Below are 19,678 nucleotides of genomic sequence, written 5' to 3'. Positions count from 1 at the left end.
CTTACAAGGTGCGAGGCAGTTAACTAAAATCAGTTGTTTTAACGAAATTCAGATTTAGGTTACTCCACAACAGGAATTTAAATTTCGCGCCCATTTATTAGCATTCTTTGAATAAGTGATCTGAACGAGGAAGAGTCTATTATGAAAGTCTATGACGCAAAAGTCTAATGCACAGTTGCCCACCTGCATATGACGTCATGACTTTATATACTTTCTTGTAAATAAGACTTTTTTGGGTGGACTTTCTATCCTTATCCTGGTACAAAAGGTTAAGATTTAGTACAATATGTGTCAGTTCTTTCTACAAGCTTAAGAGCCGTGGTTGGCCAGGGTTGATCAACTAAATAGGACCCTTTTATTTAAATTTAGTCTCAATTATATTGGCATAAATAGACAGAACAGCAGAGAAGGTAAGCTATTTGAGCTTGAAGCAATTTAATTAATATTTCATATTATGGTAGATAACCAAATTTTGTTTGTCATAATCATGAATCATAAAAAGTCTTACTTTATTGCACTAAATAATTTATAAATCGCTGTACATATAAGACTTAAAGTTTGAATGACTTTTTGGGTTGTGAAACACTCTAAGAAAGCATTATTTTGCTTTTGAAGTTCGTACCCGACCTTTTCTCATTGCTAAATCCGTTTCTAGCTCGAAATTTTTATCGATGTTATTTTACACACGATATTTTAGTAATATGTATGTATGTGCGTTGTAAATAGTCAAAACATAAAATATTAGCATAAAATCATCGCTAGCACCAAAAACAAGCCTGAATCTCTTCCCTAACACTAAAAAATAATTTTTGTTATCATAGTTTCATTTATCAGATTAAAAATATCTTAATACATATTTGTTAATAGATTTGCTGCTGATTGCGTAAAATGGATCTTTCCGCTCTGCACCGCTACCCTGACTTCAAAGACGAATTTTTCCGATGCACTAAGTTTCCTCAAAAGTGGGACTTCAGATACACAAAGGGCGAGTTAGCAGAAAACGGTTTCTTCAGCGTCGACAACAGCCCATGGGTGGTGTGCTTTTCTTGCGGTCTGCAGATCAACGTTGAAATCGACAACAGGGACAGTCTGCAGGCGCAGCACGCAGCCAAATCTCCTTCGTGCTCCATGGTGACCGGCAATCACAGCATCAATGTTCCACTACCCCACAAAACCATCTACAAGTGAGCAGCCCACTTAGCTGACAAAACCTTCAGCGGCTAAATTTCCATCTCTGATTTGCAGATGTGAGAAGGACAGGCTCTACTCCTTCCTGACCAGCCACTTTCCCTGGCCTGTGGACGTTTACAATCTGGCCAAAAATGGTTTCTACTACGACCGCACCAAAAAGTCTTCCTGTTGCTTCCACTGCAAACTTCAAATCGGAAGCTGGGGCCAAGGTAAAACCGTTTTCAGCTTGCTACATATTTGCTATTGATTCCAAAGAATCCCTGCGTATTCTTTCTCCCTTTTGAACTGTCTTTGACCGTCAATTTTTTTATCAGGCGATACTGCGGCGACAGAGCACATGAAATACAATGCCAACTGCAGTTTCTATTTGAAAGGTGAAGGAGTCGAAAATGTGCCCATTGGACAGGAAGACACGGATCTTGGTCGACAAGTTATCCAATCCGCACTTGCTGAGGGTAAGAAAACCCACCCATTAATGTGTCATAATTGCCAGAAGCAGTTTTTCAAATAATTATAAGCAAATTTTGCTTTTAAAGTATTTATTAAATTTAATAATAATTCATAAGCGACGACAGAAAGCCTCAAATTTAAAGCCTCCTTTATGTACCGAGAGCAGGGTTGCATAATTATGCTTACCACCCGGTTTTTTCCCCCACTGGTTTTTAACGGTTTGACCACTAAATTTGTATCAATTTCTTGCGCAAGAAATGAATTTATTCCATATTTTTCCCCGTGAAAATCTGAAATTTGCTCAACTGTGCAGATTTTTTTCTTTTAAATTACCATCGGCTGCCTGAATTTCTCCAAAAAAATCTCACTGTCAATTTTTCAAGTCGAGGTCTTGAGCAAATAATTAGAAAATTTTTGAAAACCGAGGTGCAAACATTGCCTGCAAGAAACTGATGAAAGTTAAAAAGAAAACGCTTTTTACCACTGCACTGCATTTAAAAAAAAATGTATAATTAAATTTTGCAACGCTGACCGAGAGCATTGTTTTAATTTTGCAGAAAATGCCTCAAAGCAGTCAAGCACACTTCATGTTGTCGAACCGCCTAAGATCCCTCGATACAAAGAGAAAAAGGATCGTGTAGCCACGTTTTCAACTTGGCCCGCAAGCATGAAGCAGAGACCTGGAGAGCTTGCCGACGCCGGATTTTTCTACACCTGTAAGATTCAGTCTTTTAATCTGAACGCTGAATTTTCAATTAATCTTTTCTGTTCTTCACAGCTCGAGGTGACATGGTTCAATGCTATCAGTGTGGAGGAGGCTTCAAATTCTGGGGCCGAGATGACGTGCCCTGGGAGCAGCACGCGATAGGATTTCCAGAGTGCCCCCTGGTCAGGGCGATAGCAAACAAGCACAAGAAGTTCCTTAATGTAAGAAAATCCTATTATAATTACATTTTTTCAGTTAGCTTTAATTTTCTTTTTTCCATGCTCAAAATCAAGTGATAAAATGGCTATTAAGCGACAAACTTATGATGTTTTTTTTCATCTGGAATAGGGTAAAAACCACAAAATGCTAAAACTTAAGCACTTTAAGGGATTTCATTTAAACTGAATGATGATTTCATTCAGCCATATTATGATATTAGAAAATTTCTAAACTACTTAAAGTCGGCAGGCAAAGATGAATAATCACGATGACGTCAACAGTGATGCAATATAAGCCAATGTTTTGCAATCTTTCCTGTTCCTTAAAGCATTAAAGCTTTACAAGGTCATGGTATTTCCATATATATTTTAACAGTTCTTTCATTTTCAAACATCATCGCAATAGGTTGACAGTCAACAAGGCCACTGATTTTCTTATGTTATACAATTTAAATTTCAAACTCAAATTTAATTTAAGATAATGGTTCAATTATAATTTTATTACACAACTGCTAGCATCATTAGAATATGCAACATATTTGAGTGTTTTTGGTGGAGGAGTCTGAGGAGATCAATAGATATAAATTAATTTTTAAATCTCAGCTCATGAGACCTGCGAGGTCGAAATAGTTGTTGTACAGAATAAGAAAGGGGTATACAATTTTTCGTCTTAAAATTTCATAATTATCTATCCATCCCAAGCAAATCCACAAAAAGCTGCGCCATTTTATTTATTTTCGTTTTATAAAATCCCTTCAAACAATCTTGCAAATAATCTCTATTCTAAAATGAGCAGTAATGTTTTGTTCTTGAGTTTAATTTAATTTATTTTTTTGTGTTACAGCTGAAACGGACCAAGGAATCAACCATTGTTGCTGTGAGGAAGTAAGTTTGATGATATAAAACTCCTTAGATTGCAACAATAATTTGTTCTAAATTTGCAGCCCAGATCAAACAGAGGAGCAAGAAACCAAGATCGAGATCGATGGAGGCGACTCCAGCATGGCAGTGGAAGAGAACAGGGAAATGAAAGAGGTGCGTCTGTGCAAGGTGTGTCTTAGCAACGAGCTCGGCATCGTTTTTCTGCCGTGCGCCCACATGGTCACCTGTCCCGACTGCGCGCCACAGCTCACCACCTGTCCCATTTGCCGGTCAAACTTTTGCGCCTATGTTCGCGCTTTTCTGCCCTAATAAGTTTAGTGTCAGTGGAAAGTTGTATTCTGTAAATAAAATGAACATTTGGATAATCTGTCTAGCCACTTACTCAGTTAACAAGCTCCTGTTATGCTTCCCAAGGGACATTAAAACACCCTCACCTCAAGCCAGAATGCGAATATTCTTGGGTTGTTATGTATTTTAATTTTACTAACAAATATGTGATCGAGTGCAGTGTATGAACAATTTTGAATTATTGTGTAAAGATAAACACTCTAGTTAGATCTTGCTTTAATGTCCTCATTTTTGTAAATTTGAAATAGGCGAGTGCCTTATTGTAACAAATTAAGATGGTGACATATATGCTGTATTTAATTATTTTGATTGGCAGGTTTCAAATCAAAATTCAAACAGCATTGCATTGGGATGAATTTTCATTAAGTCAATACATCGAATAAAATGTATTTATTAATCACAATCAGTAAGTTTCCTTTCATTTTAAAATCCTACTTTTATTTCAAAATTGCGCAAATTTACGTTCTCCTTATGATTGGCGGCAGTTTGACGTTCTGGGCTGGTAGTCCTGTGACTCCTAGACCAGTGACCCTGAAAACCGAGCCCGCCAAGGGCTGCAGAGCGAGGTCATCGTCGGTCAGTCTGTGCCTGGAGGTGGTCACGTAGAGAACGTCAAAGTTTTCTCCTCCCCAAACCGCAGAAGTGACTAGAGTCACAGGGAACTGGACCGACTGCAGTACCTGGCCGCTTTCAGCGCTGATTTGGATCACCTTCGGAACAGGAAAGTTGTCTCTATAGGCTTGATTGAAATCAAATTGGTAGGTAGTGTTGCATACCTGAGAACCTGCATAACAGGCAACCCAGAGGTTTCCTTGGGAATCAATGCTCATTGAGTCGGGCACACCAGAAACGTTGTTCGCCGCGTAGTCGAAGAATGGTCTTCTGTTGCCTAAAAATCAGTTCCAAATTTTACAAATAAAATGCTTAAAAGGATTTGACACGTTTCTATCCTTCTTGTGTCTCTTAAAACTTTGATGAAGTTAAAAATACATAAAAAGCAAACCTGATAATTTTTTTCTTTAATATTTGTACTTACTTGCAGTGCCAGTTTCGATGTCGTAGTCAAACACGTCCACGCGAAGGGTGCCAGTGTCGATGTAGTACATTTTGCTGTTGTCCAGGCTCCACGCGATGCCGTTGCTAACGTCGATGTTGGAGTTGACCAGAGTAAAGGTGGCATCGTCATTCAGCCTGTAAAGAGAGCCAGCGCCTGCGGGTAGCTCACCGTTGGGGCCTTCAGGTCCCAAAGTTCCTATTGAAAATAGAAAAAAATATATTATCTATTTTTCACAAACAAAACAAAAAAATGAAAAATAATAGATGGTAATTTTTTTCATTCTTATTGATTTATTTTGTTTTTAATACGATCACCGCCAATAAGTAGTGTCTCCATATAATATTGCCCCATTATTTATTGCAATGACCTTTGCAAAATATGACACTTCCTGTATGCTGCTGGGATTTTTTTTATTTTAATTTACACTTCAAAAGAACTTTTAAATAAAAACAAAATAAATTATAAATGAAATGGAGACACAATTCCACGAATATCAGAATATTTTAAAAATTAATGATTGAACTATTTCTTCTCTACCTGCCCAGAGTCTTGCTCTCGTGTCAGCCCTGGCCTCGTTGAAGCGATTATCTGGCAGATTTGGCTCCACTGTCGCCACAGAGCGCAATATTGTCGCTATGTTGAGATCGTCGATGCCCACCACCAACACTTCTCGGCGCCTGCTGATGGCGAATTCGTTTTCATTTTCTGCGAAAAGTGTTTAAAATTGATAAAATCCATACAGCCCCAGCACGCAACTCATGAAATAAAAACAATGGAACAGTTTCGATAGCACATGAAAAAATAAAAAAAAAAACGTTTTACGGTTTGCAATATATTAAAATTTTACCGATTGTCGGGATGATGAAGGTGACAGGGTTATCTCCTGGTGGAATGAAAATTCGAGCGAAAGAGCCGTCGGTAGCATTGTACTTAAGCACAATTCCCGCATCAATGTCAATGAAGTAAAGGCAGTTGTGACTTGGCGACCAGTGCGGACCTTCGCCAAAAATCACCGGCTCTGTGATGGCTTCGATCAGCACCTCTTTTCCACCAACATTTATTTTTGCTTCTTCAGCAACCGCACTGTGAACAACAACATTATTGAATAATTATATATATATATATATATATGAATAAAAAATTTAACAAACCAGGTTAGCGGAACAGAGTTGGCTGCAATGTGGCCGGCAAGAGCCAAAATTATGAAAAATTCCCTTACACTTGTGCCCATCGTGCTCTCTCTGTGATTCGGTGAGTTCATTATCTCGTAATTTATATATATGCGCTACTCCCACCTAATTTTTTTTTAAATCTGTTGAGTTCATCATGACTTAATGTGTAAAAAGCTTTACTACCGCGTGACTTCCTTGAGATGAATTTTTGCTTATCATTGTTAACTAAGACGGATATTTGGAGAACACTCGAAAATGTTCAATTACCCTCTCACACGTTTAAATAATATAGAGGTCTCAGCCAGCCGCGCTGCACCGCGTGGGCAGTCGCCAGCCGCCGTGAAACTTAGCTAAGCTGCGCCAGCCACGCCAGCCGCCGGTGTAAAAGAGTCAAAAATTAAAAAGTGCGTGAGAAAAAATGTCTCCCGGCCCTTCGAGCCTTTAAGCACTATCAAACTTCACGTTTAAAATATTTTCAGCCGCATCAGTCGCCGTCGCCAGGCAAAAAATTCGGCTAAGCTAGTCCCGCCAGCCGCCTTAAATCTCACGGCTAAGACCCGTCTTTGTTCAATTTTTTGTACCCATCTTAGTAAAAATTTCAACTTATAAATAATGTTATAAAGTCTTAGTCAAAAAATATTCGTTAAAAATTCTACATCAAAACTAGTGTTTTCTCATGCACCCTGCCGGAAATAAATCGTCACAAAAATGATGGCCGCAAGCACGGATGTGCAGTCACAGCATCATCATCAGCGCTTTCGTCGCCGCATGCAGTAATGGTGGCCAGTAATCGAGCACAGTTAACAATTTACCAATTGAATTGAAAAATTTAAGATGTGCCATTGCAGTCACCGCAGCTTTAAGAAAGCAGTGACATGAAATTATTCGTCATAGTTTTGATCGCGTTTCATTTGGCAAGTAATACACTCTATCAACAAGATCTAAGCTTAACACGGAAGTTCTAATTAGATTGGAAATGATGTAGAATCTCAAACTTCAAAATTCAACATCAATCAGTTTATTTCAACTAGCCTTAGAGGTAAGTATTCTGTAACAAAATCGGTAGTATTGCAGATTATATCTTTTGCACCTGTTGCGCTGTATTTCAAACAAATGAATTAAAAATTTCCCATTTCCTTAAAATGCTTTAATTAACAAAAAATTGAAACAAACCATAAATCGTACATAAGTTTTGGTTTTGTGGTTTTCTTTTCTAGAATGGACATCAAAAATCCAGTCGGAGTCATTCAATTGTGCCCAACAATGCCGCAGTTTGATTTTGAATTTAAATAGGGACGTTCCTACTCTACCTCCGTTCTTTTTTAATGTCATCGTACAGATCAAAACGACCGTCAACTGCTCAGGAGAAGTGCTACTTAAAAAAATACTAACAAATCAATGAAAATCTCAAATTGATTTCCTTTGCAGTTGCGACGATTGCAGCCCATTTGCACCGGCAGGTGTGAGTCTCAGTGATCAATATTTTAAGAAAAAACAAGAAATCGTTTTCAAAAAGAATGGAAGCAATTTCAAGTCGTCTAGACTAAATCTAAATATTATTTGATCACAAACAAAGTATTAATCAGAGAGTGATTTCTCTGACTTTATTTCCTTCTTTAGAAATAAAAAAATCGATCCCCTGATGACATGGGGAAGTTTAAGATTATATAATTTTTTAATATTCCCGGCCTTCCCATCCACGGCATCCACTTTTACTTTGTGTAACTCATTTAAAAAAATGTTACAGTTCGCTTTCTAGATGTCGTGCAGATAGGTGGTAACCAGTATTGGTTTCCGTTGACTCGACAGGTCTGCTTGCACTTAGTGCACAAATAAATTAAAGATACATTCGTTTATTAAATTTTAGTCAACGTATTTTTCTGCGCAAAAATTCTGCCGTTCCAAAGGACTTGACTTGGCCTCACTAAGAAATCAATCGCTGGAAGGCTATTTAATTTCCACCTACTTGAAATACTACACAAACATGCGTTTGAACACCTTATGTCGATTCTGTTCGAAAATGAACAAATTCTTTTAATACAGTTAATCTAACAACCACGCGGTTCAATTTCTGGGATGGCAGAGCTGACCGAAAACTCGACGCAGCAAGTGCATTGATTTGCTCGTCGTTTTCACTGTTTGTTTCATGTTGCTTCATAATTTCTTTGTCGATCTTAATTGATAATTCACATCACAGCAACATCAGTGATTTTCGAGGAATGGTTGCTGTCCGGGCTAACGAGACTTGCACCAACATCAATAATTTTATATGTGAAGTTCCGACACTTTGCTATAGGGACATCTGTCGCGGAAACTTCATTTCGAGATTTACGGTTTTGAAAATAAAAATAAGCAAGATGATCTACAGACGCTAATGGGGTAAAATTATATTTTCAGGTGACACCATCTCCCGCCGGTGCAGTGACTACCACGCCAGGGCCCTTGGTGGCAAATTTGACACCGCCGTTTTACATCTGCGAACAATGCCATGTAAGAGAGCACGGTTCACTATAATTATTTCTTTATAGCAAATTTAAAAAAAAATTATTTTTATCATAGCACTGCAAGTTTTTTTGCAAGACCTTTAGGATTTTTTTTCAATGAAAAAATATATTTTAATAAAAAAATGAGCACCTTCAGTACCAGCAACTGATTTGGCATAATTCCTTGCCATCTAAAACGACCAGCTAAAGAACTGGTCTTTTTAAACCATTTCCGGTTCCAAATCCAAAACATGAAGATTCTCAAACGAATTTCGCAATAAAGCCTGCAGTCCAAAAATCAAGAAGTTTTGATCAGGCCATGGAGATAAGGGATGCTAATCAAATGACGATTTTCCAGCTCAATCACCAGATAATGTTCACGGCGCCTTGTACGGAATTGAACTGTCCAACATGCACTCCTAAAATGACATTTGGTATTTTATTCCGTGCTGAGGCATCGCACAATCAGAATTATTCCTGAAATTCATTTTGTTTTGCAGACCGGACAGGAGCGAAGGAATGCAATGGGAAATATTATTTCTTCTACGATAGCAAAGTCAGATAAAATAGATTTTTTGCATAAATTTTCGGTTCTAACACAAATCTAAACAACAGTTTAGCTACTACTCCGCGGTTACTGCCTGTTGCGATCTTGGAATGCAACCAGTCAACATTAATAGTGATGACGATGTGGAGTGCATCAAAACCTATCTCTACGGTAAAAATTCAAAATCCCGTCCACGTGGTCTAAACATTTTACCTGAATTAATATATAAAATAAAAATAAAATCAAGTACACACAGGCTTTGTTTGACCCAGACACTAAAAATGTATTGCCATTTTTTCAGAAAAAGGTTTCAAGCCGTCTGATATGGAAAATGGCAGGTGGATGTGGACGTCTGCCACTGACCAGGGCACCAACTGCAACGGCCGCTTCGCTTGGTGCGGCACGAACACACCGGTCAACGGTCTGTCCAGAATGCCCATAGACCCGGCCAACATGACCGACTCGGACTGTCTGGCTCTGTTCGTGAGGTCGTCCAGCACCAACGATTTCACCTTCCAACTAGCCACAAAAACCTGCATTTTGAACTTCCCCGTGTTGTGCGAGGTATATTTTTATGAAAAATCTGGCTCAAGTAAATGAGCTTCCCTTCTAGGCTAAAGCGCCGCCGGAAGTGCCGCGAACATCTGCCCTAATGAGAAGTGGTACGTGCAGCGATTTTGCGAAGAGCTGCCCTAAAGGAGCTGAAACCTTGGATAGGGTATGTTACTTAATGTTTGAGAGCCACCTAAATCATAATAACGACCTAGACTATTCAACAAAACGAGATCTATAGAAGAGCAGGTGAGTGCAATTCGGTTTGTTCCTCAAACGAAACATGATATATAAAATTGAAAGTAACGCAAATCACATTTTGGAGATATTCGGAATTTGTAGTGTTAGCAAACAACTCGTTGAAACTCATGATTAGAATAGTAGCAAAATTTAATACTCACTCAATTAGGGGGGATAAAGTCGGCGTTGATATGCAACAAGTACTACCAAGTATACACTGGAGTGGTGAGCATTTCCAAGAATTTTAAATTTTCTGGATTACACTCTCTTTCCTTTTTCAGTTACCATTTGATGGCGCTCTGAAAGCATGCACTGATAATCGATTGGAAATGGCAACAATCTTCAACTATGAAGAATTAAATTGTCTTCGGGATTTTCACTTAGCCCTGAGATTCGGCAGTGCGAAAAAATTATACCACGAGATTCATTTTAATTTATATATATTTCGAAGATGACCTGAGGGACATGGAAGCAACTGGCGAAAAGGTTTTCTTGAAATCGAGTGACAGGTCATGCGACGGCGCTCCCTTGCACTGGTGCAACACGGGAAGCTCTGTCAGTCAGCACCTGATAAGGCCAGGCCAGTCCAAGGCGGGCCAAAACTCCGCCAAGTGCCTCGGCGTTGACATCAAGCTGTCCAGATACGGCCTAACGACCCTCCCGTGCGAAATCCAATATCCCACCATTTGCAAGGTTTGAAAAGTGGCTATTTGTCATTGTTTAATCTCATACATTTATGCTGGACGGTTTTCTTGATAAAAATATAAAACAAAATCCAGGAAAACACCACGTGCGTCAACCCTACTTGTCCCACAGTGAACTGCGCGGTGAAAATATAAGATATATATATGTGAAATTCTGGGATAATATTTATTTTTTAAAAATATAGAAATATATGTCTGTTGCGCCAAACAGTGAAAAAAATGTATGCGGCACAACCTACATCATTTTGGAGGAAAAAGTATAAATTACTATTCTGACAAAAAATACCCTGAAAAATATCATTTCTCAATTGATAGAAAACAATGAAGGATGCTCTGGAGACGTGTTGTCAAATGGGCATGGGTCTCCTGTCCATTGAGTCAGTCGAAGAGCAAAACTGCCTCTACAGGTTCATGAAAGCCAACATGATCAGTGTGACTAAAGTGTGGACGTCTGCAACCGACATCGGCTGCAAGAGCAAATTCGCGTGGTGCACGACTGGCGAGATGCTCGCCTACGACAGCTTCAATAGCTTTCAGAATCAACCTAAGACAGGCAATTTCTTCACCGATGAAAATTGCGTCAGCGCCAGCTTTGAGGGCAGTCTAGGCCAGACGCTTTTGATCCGCGAGCAATGCGGTGCCATGTAATTGATTTTATTTTGCAATTAAATATTTCTCAAAAGATTTCTAACACGTGAATCATTTTTAGTTTGCCGTACATATGCGAAGTGACTAGAACTAAATTTTTGGCTGGGAACTACTCCGGGCCTGAATCTCCGTCTCTCAACTACAATTTCAACACAACCCAGCTATAACAGAACACAACAAAACGCACACAGTGGCAACTGTTGCGTCAAATTTCAAACTGCCGAGGTTGCGTTTGACGCCATATGAAATACTATGAACACAAAACAAAATGGCACGTTGACAAATAGCGGATGATGTGAAAACCCCTAGAACTGCTAATGTCTAGGAAATTCCGTAAAATATAACAACTTTTGAATGGATTTTATAAATTTGCACTGATTTTTAGACTTGATATTTTATTATACAGCACAAGCAGAAAAGGGTGTTAATTTAAAATTTTTGGCTTTATGATATCTTGGGAATGATTACATTTGTTTATTTTAACTATCCATTTGCATGTTTAGACATTAAAATCCTGACTTACAAAAATAATACCCTATACATACCACGGACATTTTTAAATTGTAATTTTGCTCCATTTGTTTAATTGGGCGATTGTCAAATGTGAATAAAATTCAACATTGGAAAGAAGAGAGTGTGAATTTGTACTCATTTTAGTTTTTATTGAACCCACGATCCTGGTTTTTGTTTACTGCTCCAAAACTGCAGGTTTTTACCTTCCACACTACGTTATGAAACGGAAATGAGTTTGTTTTCCGGTGCTAGCAGCGAGTGGAGCATTTCGTTGCGACCACTCGCATTGAAATGCCGTGCCTAAACCTCATCACTTCAATTTTATCATTCGTGAAAACTCTAAAAGCTATGCAGATTAATATCGCTCTGGTCCTAGTATTATCCTGTCTAGTGCAAGTGTCTCAGGTGAGAAATCTACACTGAATCGAAAGAAAAAATTAAACACTTTTTTTAGCCTCAAGTGAAAAATGTGTGCAAATTAAGTGGCTATGCAACTAGATCTTCATTTGGTAAGGCATTTTTACAATGTGATTTGTTAACACAAAATATAAAACAAGTAGTACGCATGAATCACGTGCAAGTCATGTGTAAAAATTCAATTATATTTTTAAAATTTGTATTTAATATGAATTTTAGTCAAATTTATCACTTGCATCCAAATTATAGTGTGGCAAAATTCACTGGGGGACATTTCCAATCAATTAAAGTGCTTCTCGGATTGTCTGGAACAGTCGACTGCTGGAGGAAAAGTAAAGCGAGACTTCAGCAAATTGCAGTTTTTGTTTGAAAGAGTATACTCTTCAAGAAGAATTTCCATCAACTGTGATTTGAACGTAATATTTAACTATGATGATTTTAAATTCAGATCATTCCAATATGCTCTACAGCCGAGGTATTTCACCCCTTACTGTAGATTATTACGTCAGTATATATTCGAAAAAATGTTAAGAAATGACTAAAATGCGTATTTCAGTGAAGCAATCAGCGATCCCTCAAATGGGAACGAGGCGATATTTTTACTCTGCCACCTTAGAAGTAATAAAAGCTAAATCTATCGTTGTAAATTCACTGTCTTAAATCATTTCAGATGAATTACTTCGAAGCACAAAAATTCTGCCGCACCAAGAATCTATTTTTAGTCGTAACAGACATCAAGTCAAAAGAACTGGAGATATTGTCTCTTTTGGCATCCACTGGTGAGCAAAAACATCATTGCTTGCCGTTCACTCGCGTGATTATTTCCAGGTACTCTTGACACGACTGGGAAAATTCGTTTCTGGGGTGACTCGCGTGCCGTAAATGGGACGTACTTATTAACGGGCAAAACCTCTGTAGCCATGTGTTCGGCATTCTCTGTGTATGTATTTTTTTCAAAGGTCCAGCGAGGAAGATGACTTTGTCAAATTTTTCTCAGGAGTAAAACAGGTGATTTGTTCAAGTATGACGAGCCGTGTAAGACGAAGCAGAAGTTTATCTGCGACGTGCCGGCTCAGTGCTACGCGGAGTTCTGCACCTCTGGCACCGGAGTGATCGGCAAACCGGTATGTGTGAGATTATTGAGAAAATTTTATAATTTTCACGAAAAAACGCTCCTTGGAATAGGGCGAGACAGTGCCTATTGCAGATTCGTATTGCACAGCGCCAACCTGTCCAAAATGCACAGCGACTGTAAGAATATTTGGTGCTTGTTATACAGTTCCTTAACATTCGTTTGAAAATAAAATATAGATTGCATCCAGCCCTCCAGTGGATGGTAAGATCGATATATCTAACTTTAATTTTATTTTTATTCCATTTTACGAACGCAGGGAAGATAAAAACTTATTGCGGCAAGAATTTTTTCGTGTCAGCGTCAAAGGTAATGAAGGAAAAAATCCTGAGAGTCATTAATCGCTCTTATTGGTAGACTGGGCCGGGTGTCATGTTTGTGTGAATTTCAAGATTAAATTCAAAAACCCAACATTATCTCACCAAATAATATCATTGGCCTAAAAATGTTCTATAAAAATTATCTCCTGACTTTTAGAGTCGCTAGAGAGGTCACAATAACATTAAACTCCTATCTTTTCACAAATTAAAGCATTCATAAAATAAAAAAGTAATTTTATAAAAGGCTACATTTGACGAAGCAGCATCCATTTGCTGCTTGATGAAAATGGACTTGCTGAGCATTGAATCAGAGTCAGAAGAAAATTGTGTCACCGATCTGTTGAGCGGTAAAAAAGTTATTGCATTGGATAATGAATCATCAGTTTTTCTCTCGCCAATTTTTAAGACAATGAAATCAAGAGCACGTCGACCCCTGAATTCTGGACCTCTGCCTCAAGTCGCGGATGCCCAAGTCGATTTTCGTGGTGCTCGTCTCGGGTTTCGCCGGTGCCAAAGTGGCTGTGGGCTGACGGTGAGCCAAGCAAGAAGGAGTGTGTAATTACTTTCTTGACGCAGCCTAGCGATGGTGCGACATACTCAGAAGCCGCCCTCAAAACCAGAGACTGCACGCAGGCCACGCGATTTATTTGCAGCGTAGGCTCTAAAATGTGAATTTTAATTGAAGCAATGACAGCAAGTTTATTTCAGGAGCAAGCTCCTTCTCTTTACGAAACAGTTAATAGCTCTTGCACGCAAGAGTGCTTTTCTGGCAAGTGCACTTCCAAAGTATGGTCCATTTTCAAGCTTTATAAATATGTCATCGAATTATATCAATCATTTTCAGGCTATAGCTGGCAGCTTTAATTTCCGAGTCGCAAGTGAGCAAATTAGAATAAGCATTACGTTTTGAAATTTAGTTTAGTTTCAAAAGAAGACAGTATATTCATTAAGTATTTTATTTATATTATATTTTGCAATAGAATGGATTGCCAATGAGCACCGTACTCCATAGATTAGCAAACTGAACGAAAACAATTCTAGGTCCAATAGCCACTGGCACCATCAAATCGGTCTGCGGATCCAATTATTACATCGGGAAATCCACGGTAATAATGCGACAATGTTTGTCTGGTGCACCAAAGAATGTTTGCAATATTTATTTTTGAAATGTTAGAGAAACTGGTTCGAATCGGAAGGTGCTTGTTGTGAGGATAGAATGGAATTAGCTGCGGTCACAGACGAAAATGAAATGGATTGCCTACGGGAGCTAATAATATCGCTTAGTGGTAAGGAAATTTGCACCCAAATCATGATCATCATTTTTTACTGACACGACTGTAACTAAAATTGGCGCATTTCTCTAAATTTTATTCAAATGGAATATTTTCATTGATTTTAAGTTGTATGATGCAGAAAACTGGCGAACTGGTCCATTCTGGGTGGGCGGCACTGACGTCAAATGTCCGCTCAACTTCGCATGGTGCGGAGCATACTTGGGTCGACAACCTCTGTCACTTCGGTTCAATCGAACAATGAAACACAACAATCGCAGGGGCAACAGCTGCATAGCCGTCGACCTGAATCCAGCCAAAACTGGTCTGGTAGCGATGAAGTGCGATTCAATGTTAAGATACCTCTGCAAGGTGAGTGAAGTTCATAGATGCAAAAATGATAATACATAGTTGGAAAGAACTATAAAATTACAAAGTTTTAATTATATGTATTCTTGGTAATTATAACTACAGTTCCACAGTTAAATTAGAATAATGTTAGTATGGGACTTCTTATAGCTATATTTAATTTTGAATATGTGTTCCTTCAGTAAATGAAAATTAATTTAAATCATATTCTAGTTGCCAAAAAGTCTTTCTCATTGTAAGTTAAAATTTCGTATTTCAGGATGTACGTACCTGTTTGCCTGAGTGTCCAAATCAGTGTCCAATTATAAAATCTGCTGCGATGAAGAATAAAATACAGGTATGATCTTGAATAAATAAACAAAGCTTTGTTGTTTTGTCTTGCCAAAAGTAAAAATATAAACTTAATATTACTTATTATTTATAACGAATATTTTACTATGCCAATTGATGCAATTGAACCGTGATATACAGCAAAATACTGACGTAAAACTCAAATGATAGCGAAAGTAGAGGTTAATTTGTGTATAGTTTCTTCTAAGAGACAAAACCACAAATAAATCAATGTGAATAGAGAGATTTACATAACACATCGATCCCTCTTGACCGTGTTCTAATCACACTTGCGACATAATGTGAACTTAGAAATCTCGAGTGAAACGGAATGCTCCTGCAGACGATGAAGAAGATGGTGATGAGGAAGAAAAACCAGGTCAAAACCAGGACAAGACCAGCCCCAAAGCGACTGATAAAGACACCAGTGAAATATTTATCAGATTAGAATATGTTGTTTGAAATTAAAATGTAATTCTTAGGCAACTCTCAGCCTAAAATAACATCTGCGGCCAAGACGTTTAGTTTTACTTCAATCAGTGCTTGCGGTCGTTCATATATTTTAAGTGATGCAGCAGTAAGCATTTTACCTAAGAGTTTCGGAAACCTGAATAATTAGACGATTTCAGAGTTCTTTTACGGATGCATACGCACACTGCTGTTCAAAAAATATGCGCCTGCTCTCGCTGGACACCAGGAACGAAGGAGATTGTCTTTTTGAGCCAATAAGAAGTATGAGTTTTAAATCGTCCGATTCATTCTAGCTAACTAAGAAATTAAACATGCCCCCCCCCCCTCTCTCTCTCTCTCTCTCTCATGCTGACACTCGAAATTTAAATCCTGACAATTCGCTGGAAAATTTTCTGCAAATACTGCTAAAACTTGCTTCAGGCAATAACAAATGTATACCCCTTAGCCCGAGCCCCCGCAAATGCCATCAACGTTGCCTACTGGACGTCAGGCACCGACAACAACTGCAAGGGATACTATGTGTGGTGCGGGACCGGAGAGTATTTCAGTGCACTTGAACTCCGCAGAGCTAATCCATCGGCTATTGACGGAAAAGACTGCCTCGTCTATGAAGTTGACGTAAAAAAGAAAGCTTACGTCATTAGGGATGATCCTTGTAACATGGAGTACAAGTTTGTATGCGAGCCAGCAAACTGAATTTGAGAATTCTGTCCTTTAAGAATTGCACAGTTTAGTTGATTGACTGGTCGATTTTTTAATTCATCTTGTAAGAAAACACAATATTGCCCTCCTTCGGGCAGCTGACGAACGTGAGAAAGCTTTGTGGTGACACGTAGTAACATTTTAAACATTATCATAATCATTGTTATTTTTCAACCTTTTGAATTGTATTTAAAAATTAATGAATACACACAGTTAGAGGGCTGATAATTTATTTTATTTTTTATTAATGGAGAAGAAAAATATTGGTTGTTACATTTGATCTGTATAGGATTAATAAAATAAATGAAGAAAATTATTTCGGCTTTATTATTTTTGGAAAGTCTAACTTTCTTCTGAAATTACCACAAAAATGGAGATCTTCACTATCAGTTGAAAGAGACGGATTTTTAAATCCCTTTCCTTCCTACCACGGCGTGTTTTGTGCCACTGGTTTTGGCCAGAGAGCATTTGATGCTTGGATGAATCGGAAAAGTAAACTTACGTATGCAACCGGCTCAACAGCCGTCTTCTGCGGGTAGCATAACATCGAAACATTAATATTTTAAAGCGTCAGAAAAAAATCTATTACGATAATTGTAAGGTAAAGCTTGAATTTGTGATGTTCTAATTTAAACAGTGTATTATAATTTAAATATAAATAATACACTTTTGCCTCAAATTAAATGTCAAGTCAGGTGAATGAGCGTAAATAGAAAACCATAATTGTGTTTATTAAAAATAGTTGGATTCTTTTATTGTACAGTACAACTGTTTGTGAAAAAAGGCAGATGAAGTACGAGAGTTTTGATTGGCAGGACTACCTGTTCTAACAGTAATATTTGGTTGAACATTGCAGTTTGATATGAACACACCTCGTTTATCTGTACATCAACTTTAAATTTAAACATACAACGTTAGGACATTCAAAGCATTTTTTTCTATTTTCCAAACGTGGCCGAGCCAGGCATTTTCTTAACAAAACATTGAAAAATGTGTGCTGAAATTTGTCGCGCCTGCTTCTCAGGCTAGCGAATATTGCTGTATCGGACGGGTGGCGTAAGAATCGTATATTATATATAATATAATAAAAAAGGAGCGTTGTCAGTACCATGATATAGTGCGCGCGGCTCGCGACACGCGCGGGAGCTCACCTTCTGGGGGCTGGAAGTACGTTTCCACTCCCCCACGTGGCAGCAGCCGCCGCGAGTCGCGCGTGGCGTGCGTCCTGCGAGCGCCTCCCCTGCGCCCCCGGAAGGGCGCGAGGGGAAGCGGCCGCCGGCGTCGCACGCGGTCCAGCCGCGCTTTACAAACTAACTAGCCCAGCCCGGGCGGCGAAAGTCTTTTCTGCGAATCGGGAAAAGACTGAGGAAACCCGGGCTGGCACTTTGCAGACTTAGGCCTAACGGAAGGAGCTTACTCGCGAGTTTTTGCATAATTTACACGGGCCGAAATTGCAGAGCGGAGGATGATCTCGCGGGTGGAATGCGATCCTCCTGATCTCTAATGCGTTATTGCAGGGAATTACTTTCCGAGCAGCAGGGGGGCAACGAGCAGCTTCTTCTTCAGAAGGGCAAGCTTGGCCAACTTGATGGCGCCAGCAACCTTGGCGACCTTTGCGACCTTGACGATCTTGATGGCAGGCACGGCGAGTCCCAGGGCGGCGGCACCTCCCAGACCCTTGAAGCCTCCGCCATGGCCTCCTCCGTAACTTGCGTACGAAGGGGCGTAGGACACAACGCGAGCGGGGGCGTGAGCAGAGTATGAGGGCGCGGCCGACCTGTAGGTCACGATCGGGGCTCCGTAGGTGATGGAGGGAGCGGGGGCTCCGTAGCTGTGAGAGGGAGCGGGGGCGCTGTAGCTGATGGGAGCAGGAGCCTCGTATGAGGGGGGACCGTAGTGCGATGATGGCTGTGAAAAATTTTAAATTAAAATCTCTTTGTGGTGGTAATGAGTGAATATTAAAATAAATTTTACAGATCGCTGTGGTTCTATAACATTATTTAAAAGAGCTAAGTGAATTAGAGCCATTTGTAAAATTTAATTCAATAGAAAAAAAACTCCAAAGTTGAACTTACAGGTTCAGCAAAGGTCTGCATGACCACGAGGGCCAGCACAGCGACGGACAGCACGCGGAACATGGTTGGTGGCACCTGAAACACAAGAAGAGCGCATCGTTAATCTCAGCTGAAACTGCATAGCATCGGCAATAATTCGGGGCTTCCGCTCTTAATTGATGATTGCGCGCGACGAGCACGCCCTGATTATCGCCGGCGCTTGGGAAACAATTGGAAATTGAAAAGGGATGGCCGCGGGTCAGAAAACGAAAGTGTTGGACTTGAACATCTGCGTGGATGTACATGTGTAACGCGACTGTTTGCCTAGGAGAGACGCGAGCCACTCCTCTTTGAGCTGCAGTTATGTGTATGTGTGTGTGGAAAAAGGGTCGGTTTCGCTTTCGGCGGTCGTGTTAAAGGCGGTGATGCAACTTTGATGGCACTGTTTAGAGAAAGTTTTCGGAGGCTGGGCTAGCCGAGCGTATGGGAGCGTGTTTTTGATTATTGCTATTATTAAAACGGCCGGCGGGCAGGTAATGCAATTAGGCTGGACCAGCACCTGGCTGGCATGGGAATCAGAAGAAAGAAAGTTCATCGGCCCGCGCCCACCGCCTAGAAAAATCATCGCGGGACACATTTCACGGCTCGCGGGCACCAATTATTCCCATTCGCGGCCGCACTTTTGTCTTTTCCCTTTTCACCGCCGGAATTTGCATCCCGCGCCCGTTTTCGGGCCTCGGGCCCCGCGGCCACGATTTTGTGGCTTACGCAATTACATTCGCGGAAGCCGATTGATCGATGCCTCTGATCGTTTTATCCATCTGCCAACTAGAGTAGAAAGTTTAATATATTCGCTACCTGCTGGATGCTGGCCCGATATTTATTTTTATTTTTGTTTGCA

General features: G+C 39.6%; 5 protein-coding genes across 5 annotated transcripts; 3 read left to right on the top strand and 2 right to left on the bottom strand.

The window, feature by feature from the left end:
• The first annotated feature begins 268 nt into the window (after positions 1 to 268).
• Positions 269 to 4,201, top strand: LOC135948070 (putative inhibitor of apoptosis). Its single transcript, XM_065497138.1, has 8 exons — positions 269 to 410; positions 868 to 1,184; positions 1,246 to 1,400; positions 1,506 to 1,646; positions 2,199 to 2,357; positions 2,420 to 2,568; positions 3,410 to 3,450; positions 3,510 to 4,201. Exons 2-8 carry the CDS (start codon positions 889 to 891, stop codon positions 3,754 to 3,756), a joined length of 1,188 nt encoding a protein of 395 aa, XP_065353210.1. The 5' UTR covers positions 269 to 410; positions 868 to 888; the 3' UTR covers positions 3,757 to 4,201.
• On the bottom strand, positions 4,139 to 6,115 carry LOC135948072 (regucalcin-like). The gene is made up of 6 exons (XM_065497139.1): positions 6,004 to 6,115; positions 5,700 to 5,935; positions 5,390 to 5,557; positions 4,832 to 5,047; positions 4,572 to 4,684; positions 4,139 to 4,505 (listed from the first exon to the last, which is right to left on the bottom strand). Exons 1-6 carry the CDS (start codon positions 6,111 to 6,113, stop codon positions 4,254 to 4,256), a joined length of 1,095 nt encoding a protein of 364 aa, XP_065353211.1. The 5' UTR covers positions 6,114 to 6,115; the 3' UTR covers positions 4,139 to 4,253.
• Positions 6,116 to 6,768: 653 nt separating this feature from the next.
• Positions 6,769 to 11,830, top strand: LOC135933911 (uncharacterized). The gene is made up of 22 exons (XM_065475323.1): positions 6,769 to 6,938; positions 6,994 to 7,063; positions 7,242 to 7,393; positions 7,453 to 7,486; positions 7,772 to 7,833; positions 7,892 to 8,012; positions 8,068 to 8,161; positions 8,222 to 8,357; positions 8,422 to 8,514; positions 8,866 to 8,941; positions 9,008 to 9,063; positions 9,123 to 9,225; positions 9,356 to 9,618; positions 9,668 to 9,772; positions 9,822 to 9,855; positions 10,016 to 10,071; positions 10,128 to 10,245; positions 10,298 to 10,539; positions 10,626 to 10,673; positions 10,736 to 10,807; positions 10,866 to 11,194; positions 11,260 to 11,830. Exons 1-22 carry the CDS (start codon positions 6,900 to 6,902, stop codon positions 11,363 to 11,365), a joined length of 2,409 nt encoding a protein of 802 aa, XP_065331395.1. The 5' UTR covers positions 6,769 to 6,899; the 3' UTR covers positions 11,366 to 11,830.
• A 167-nt stretch (positions 11,831 to 11,997) lies between these two features.
• Positions 11,998 to 16,970, top strand: LOC135946389 (uncharacterized). The gene is made up of 23 exons (XM_065494602.1): positions 11,998 to 12,116; positions 12,166 to 12,220; positions 12,378 to 12,544; positions 12,599 to 12,632; positions 12,685 to 12,746; positions 12,799 to 12,907; positions 12,957 to 13,068; positions 13,126 to 13,252; positions 13,314 to 13,379; positions 13,440 to 13,464; positions 13,520 to 13,569; positions 13,825 to 13,927; positions 13,987 to 14,234; positions 14,289 to 14,366; positions 14,425 to 14,458; positions 14,622 to 14,686; positions 14,755 to 14,866; positions 14,994 to 15,223; positions 15,480 to 15,557; positions 15,863 to 15,977; positions 16,033 to 16,127; positions 16,180 to 16,282; positions 16,467 to 16,970. Exons 1-23 carry the CDS (start codon positions 12,003 to 12,005, stop codon positions 16,715 to 16,717), a joined length of 2,433 nt encoding a protein of 810 aa, XP_065350674.1. The 5' UTR covers positions 11,998 to 12,002; the 3' UTR covers positions 16,718 to 16,970.
• Positions 16,971 to 17,446: 476 nt separating this feature from the next.
• Positions 17,447 to 18,959, bottom strand: LOC135947879 (cuticle protein 16.5-like). Its single transcript, XM_065496853.1, has 2 exons — positions 18,799 to 18,959; positions 17,447 to 18,631 (listed from the first exon to the last, which is right to left on the bottom strand). Exons 1-2 carry the CDS (start codon positions 18,859 to 18,861, stop codon positions 18,245 to 18,247), a joined length of 450 nt encoding a protein of 149 aa, XP_065352925.1. The 5' UTR covers positions 18,862 to 18,959; the 3' UTR covers positions 17,447 to 18,244.
• Between the last annotated feature and the right edge of the window lie 719 nt (positions 18,960 to 19,678).

Source organism: Cloeon dipterum, chromosome 1 (assembly GCF_949628265.1).
Source record: "Cloeon dipterum chromosome 1, ieCloDipt1.1, whole genome shotgun sequence".
Lineage (NCBI taxonomy): Eukaryota > Metazoa > Arthropoda > Insecta > Ephemeroptera > Baetidae > Cloeon > Cloeon dipterum.
Note: the sequence above shows the minus strand (reverse complement) of the source record. Positions and strands in the feature narration are given on the sequence as shown.

Excerpts from the sequence above, each read along its gene's own strand:
- LOC135948070 (XM_065497138.1), top strand. The coding sequence starts at position 889 with ATGGATCTTTCCGCTCTGCACCGCTACCCTGACTTCAAAGACGAATTT. Across the intron at positions 1,401-1,505 it reads AATCGGAAGCTGGGGCCAAG|GCGATACTGCGGCGACAGAG; the intron begins GTAAAACCGTTT and ends TTTTTTTATCAG. Across the intron at positions 3,451-3,509 it reads ACCATTGTTGCTGTGAGGAA|CCCAGATCAAACAGAGGAGC; the intron begins GTAAGTTTGATG and ends CTAAATTTGCAG.
- LOC135933911 (XM_065475323.1), top strand. The coding sequence starts at position 6,900 with ATGAAATTATTCGTCATAGTTTTGATCGCGTTTCATTTG. Across the intron at positions 9,064-9,122 it reads ATTTCTTCTACGATAGCAAA|TTTAGCTACTACTCCGCGGT; the intron begins GTCAGATAAAAT and ends TCTAAACAACAG. Across the intron at positions 9,773-9,821 it reads GAGCTGAAACCTTGGATAGG|ACTATTCAACAAAACGAGAT; the intron begins GTATGTTACTTA and ends ATAACGACCTAG.
- LOC135948072 (XM_065497139.1), bottom strand. The coding sequence starts at position 6,113 with ATGAACTCACCGAATCACAGAGAGAGCACGATGGGCACAAGTGTAAGG. Across the intron at positions 5,048-5,389 it reads GAGAGCAAGACTCTGGGCAG|GAACTTTGGGACCTGAAGGC; the intron begins GTAGAGAAGAAA and ends TATTTTCAATAG. Across the intron at positions 4,506-4,571 it reads CCTGTTATGCAGGTTCTCAG|GTGATCCAAATCAGCGCTGA; the intron begins GTATGCAACACT and ends CCTGTTCCGAAG.
- LOC135946389 (XM_065494602.1), top strand. The coding sequence starts at position 12,003 with ATGCCGTGCCTAAACCTCATCACTTCAATTTTATCATTCGTGAAAACT. Across the intron at positions 12,908-12,956 it reads GTCTCTTTTGGCATCCACTG|GTACTCTTGACACGACTGGG; the intron begins GTGAGCAAAAAC and ends GATTATTTCCAG. Across the intron at positions 14,235-14,288 it reads CCACGCGATTTATTTGCAGC|GAGCAAGCTCCTTCTCTTTA; the intron begins GTAGGCTCTAAA and ends AGTTTATTTCAG.
- LOC135947879 (XM_065496853.1), bottom strand. The coding sequence starts at position 18,861 with ATGTTCCGCGTGCTGTCCGTCGCTGTGCTGGCCCTCGTGGTCATGCAG. Across the intron at positions 18,632-18,798 it reads TGCAGACCTTTGCTGAACCT|CCATCATCGCACTACGGTCC; the intron begins GTAAGTTCAACT and ends AATTTTTCACAG.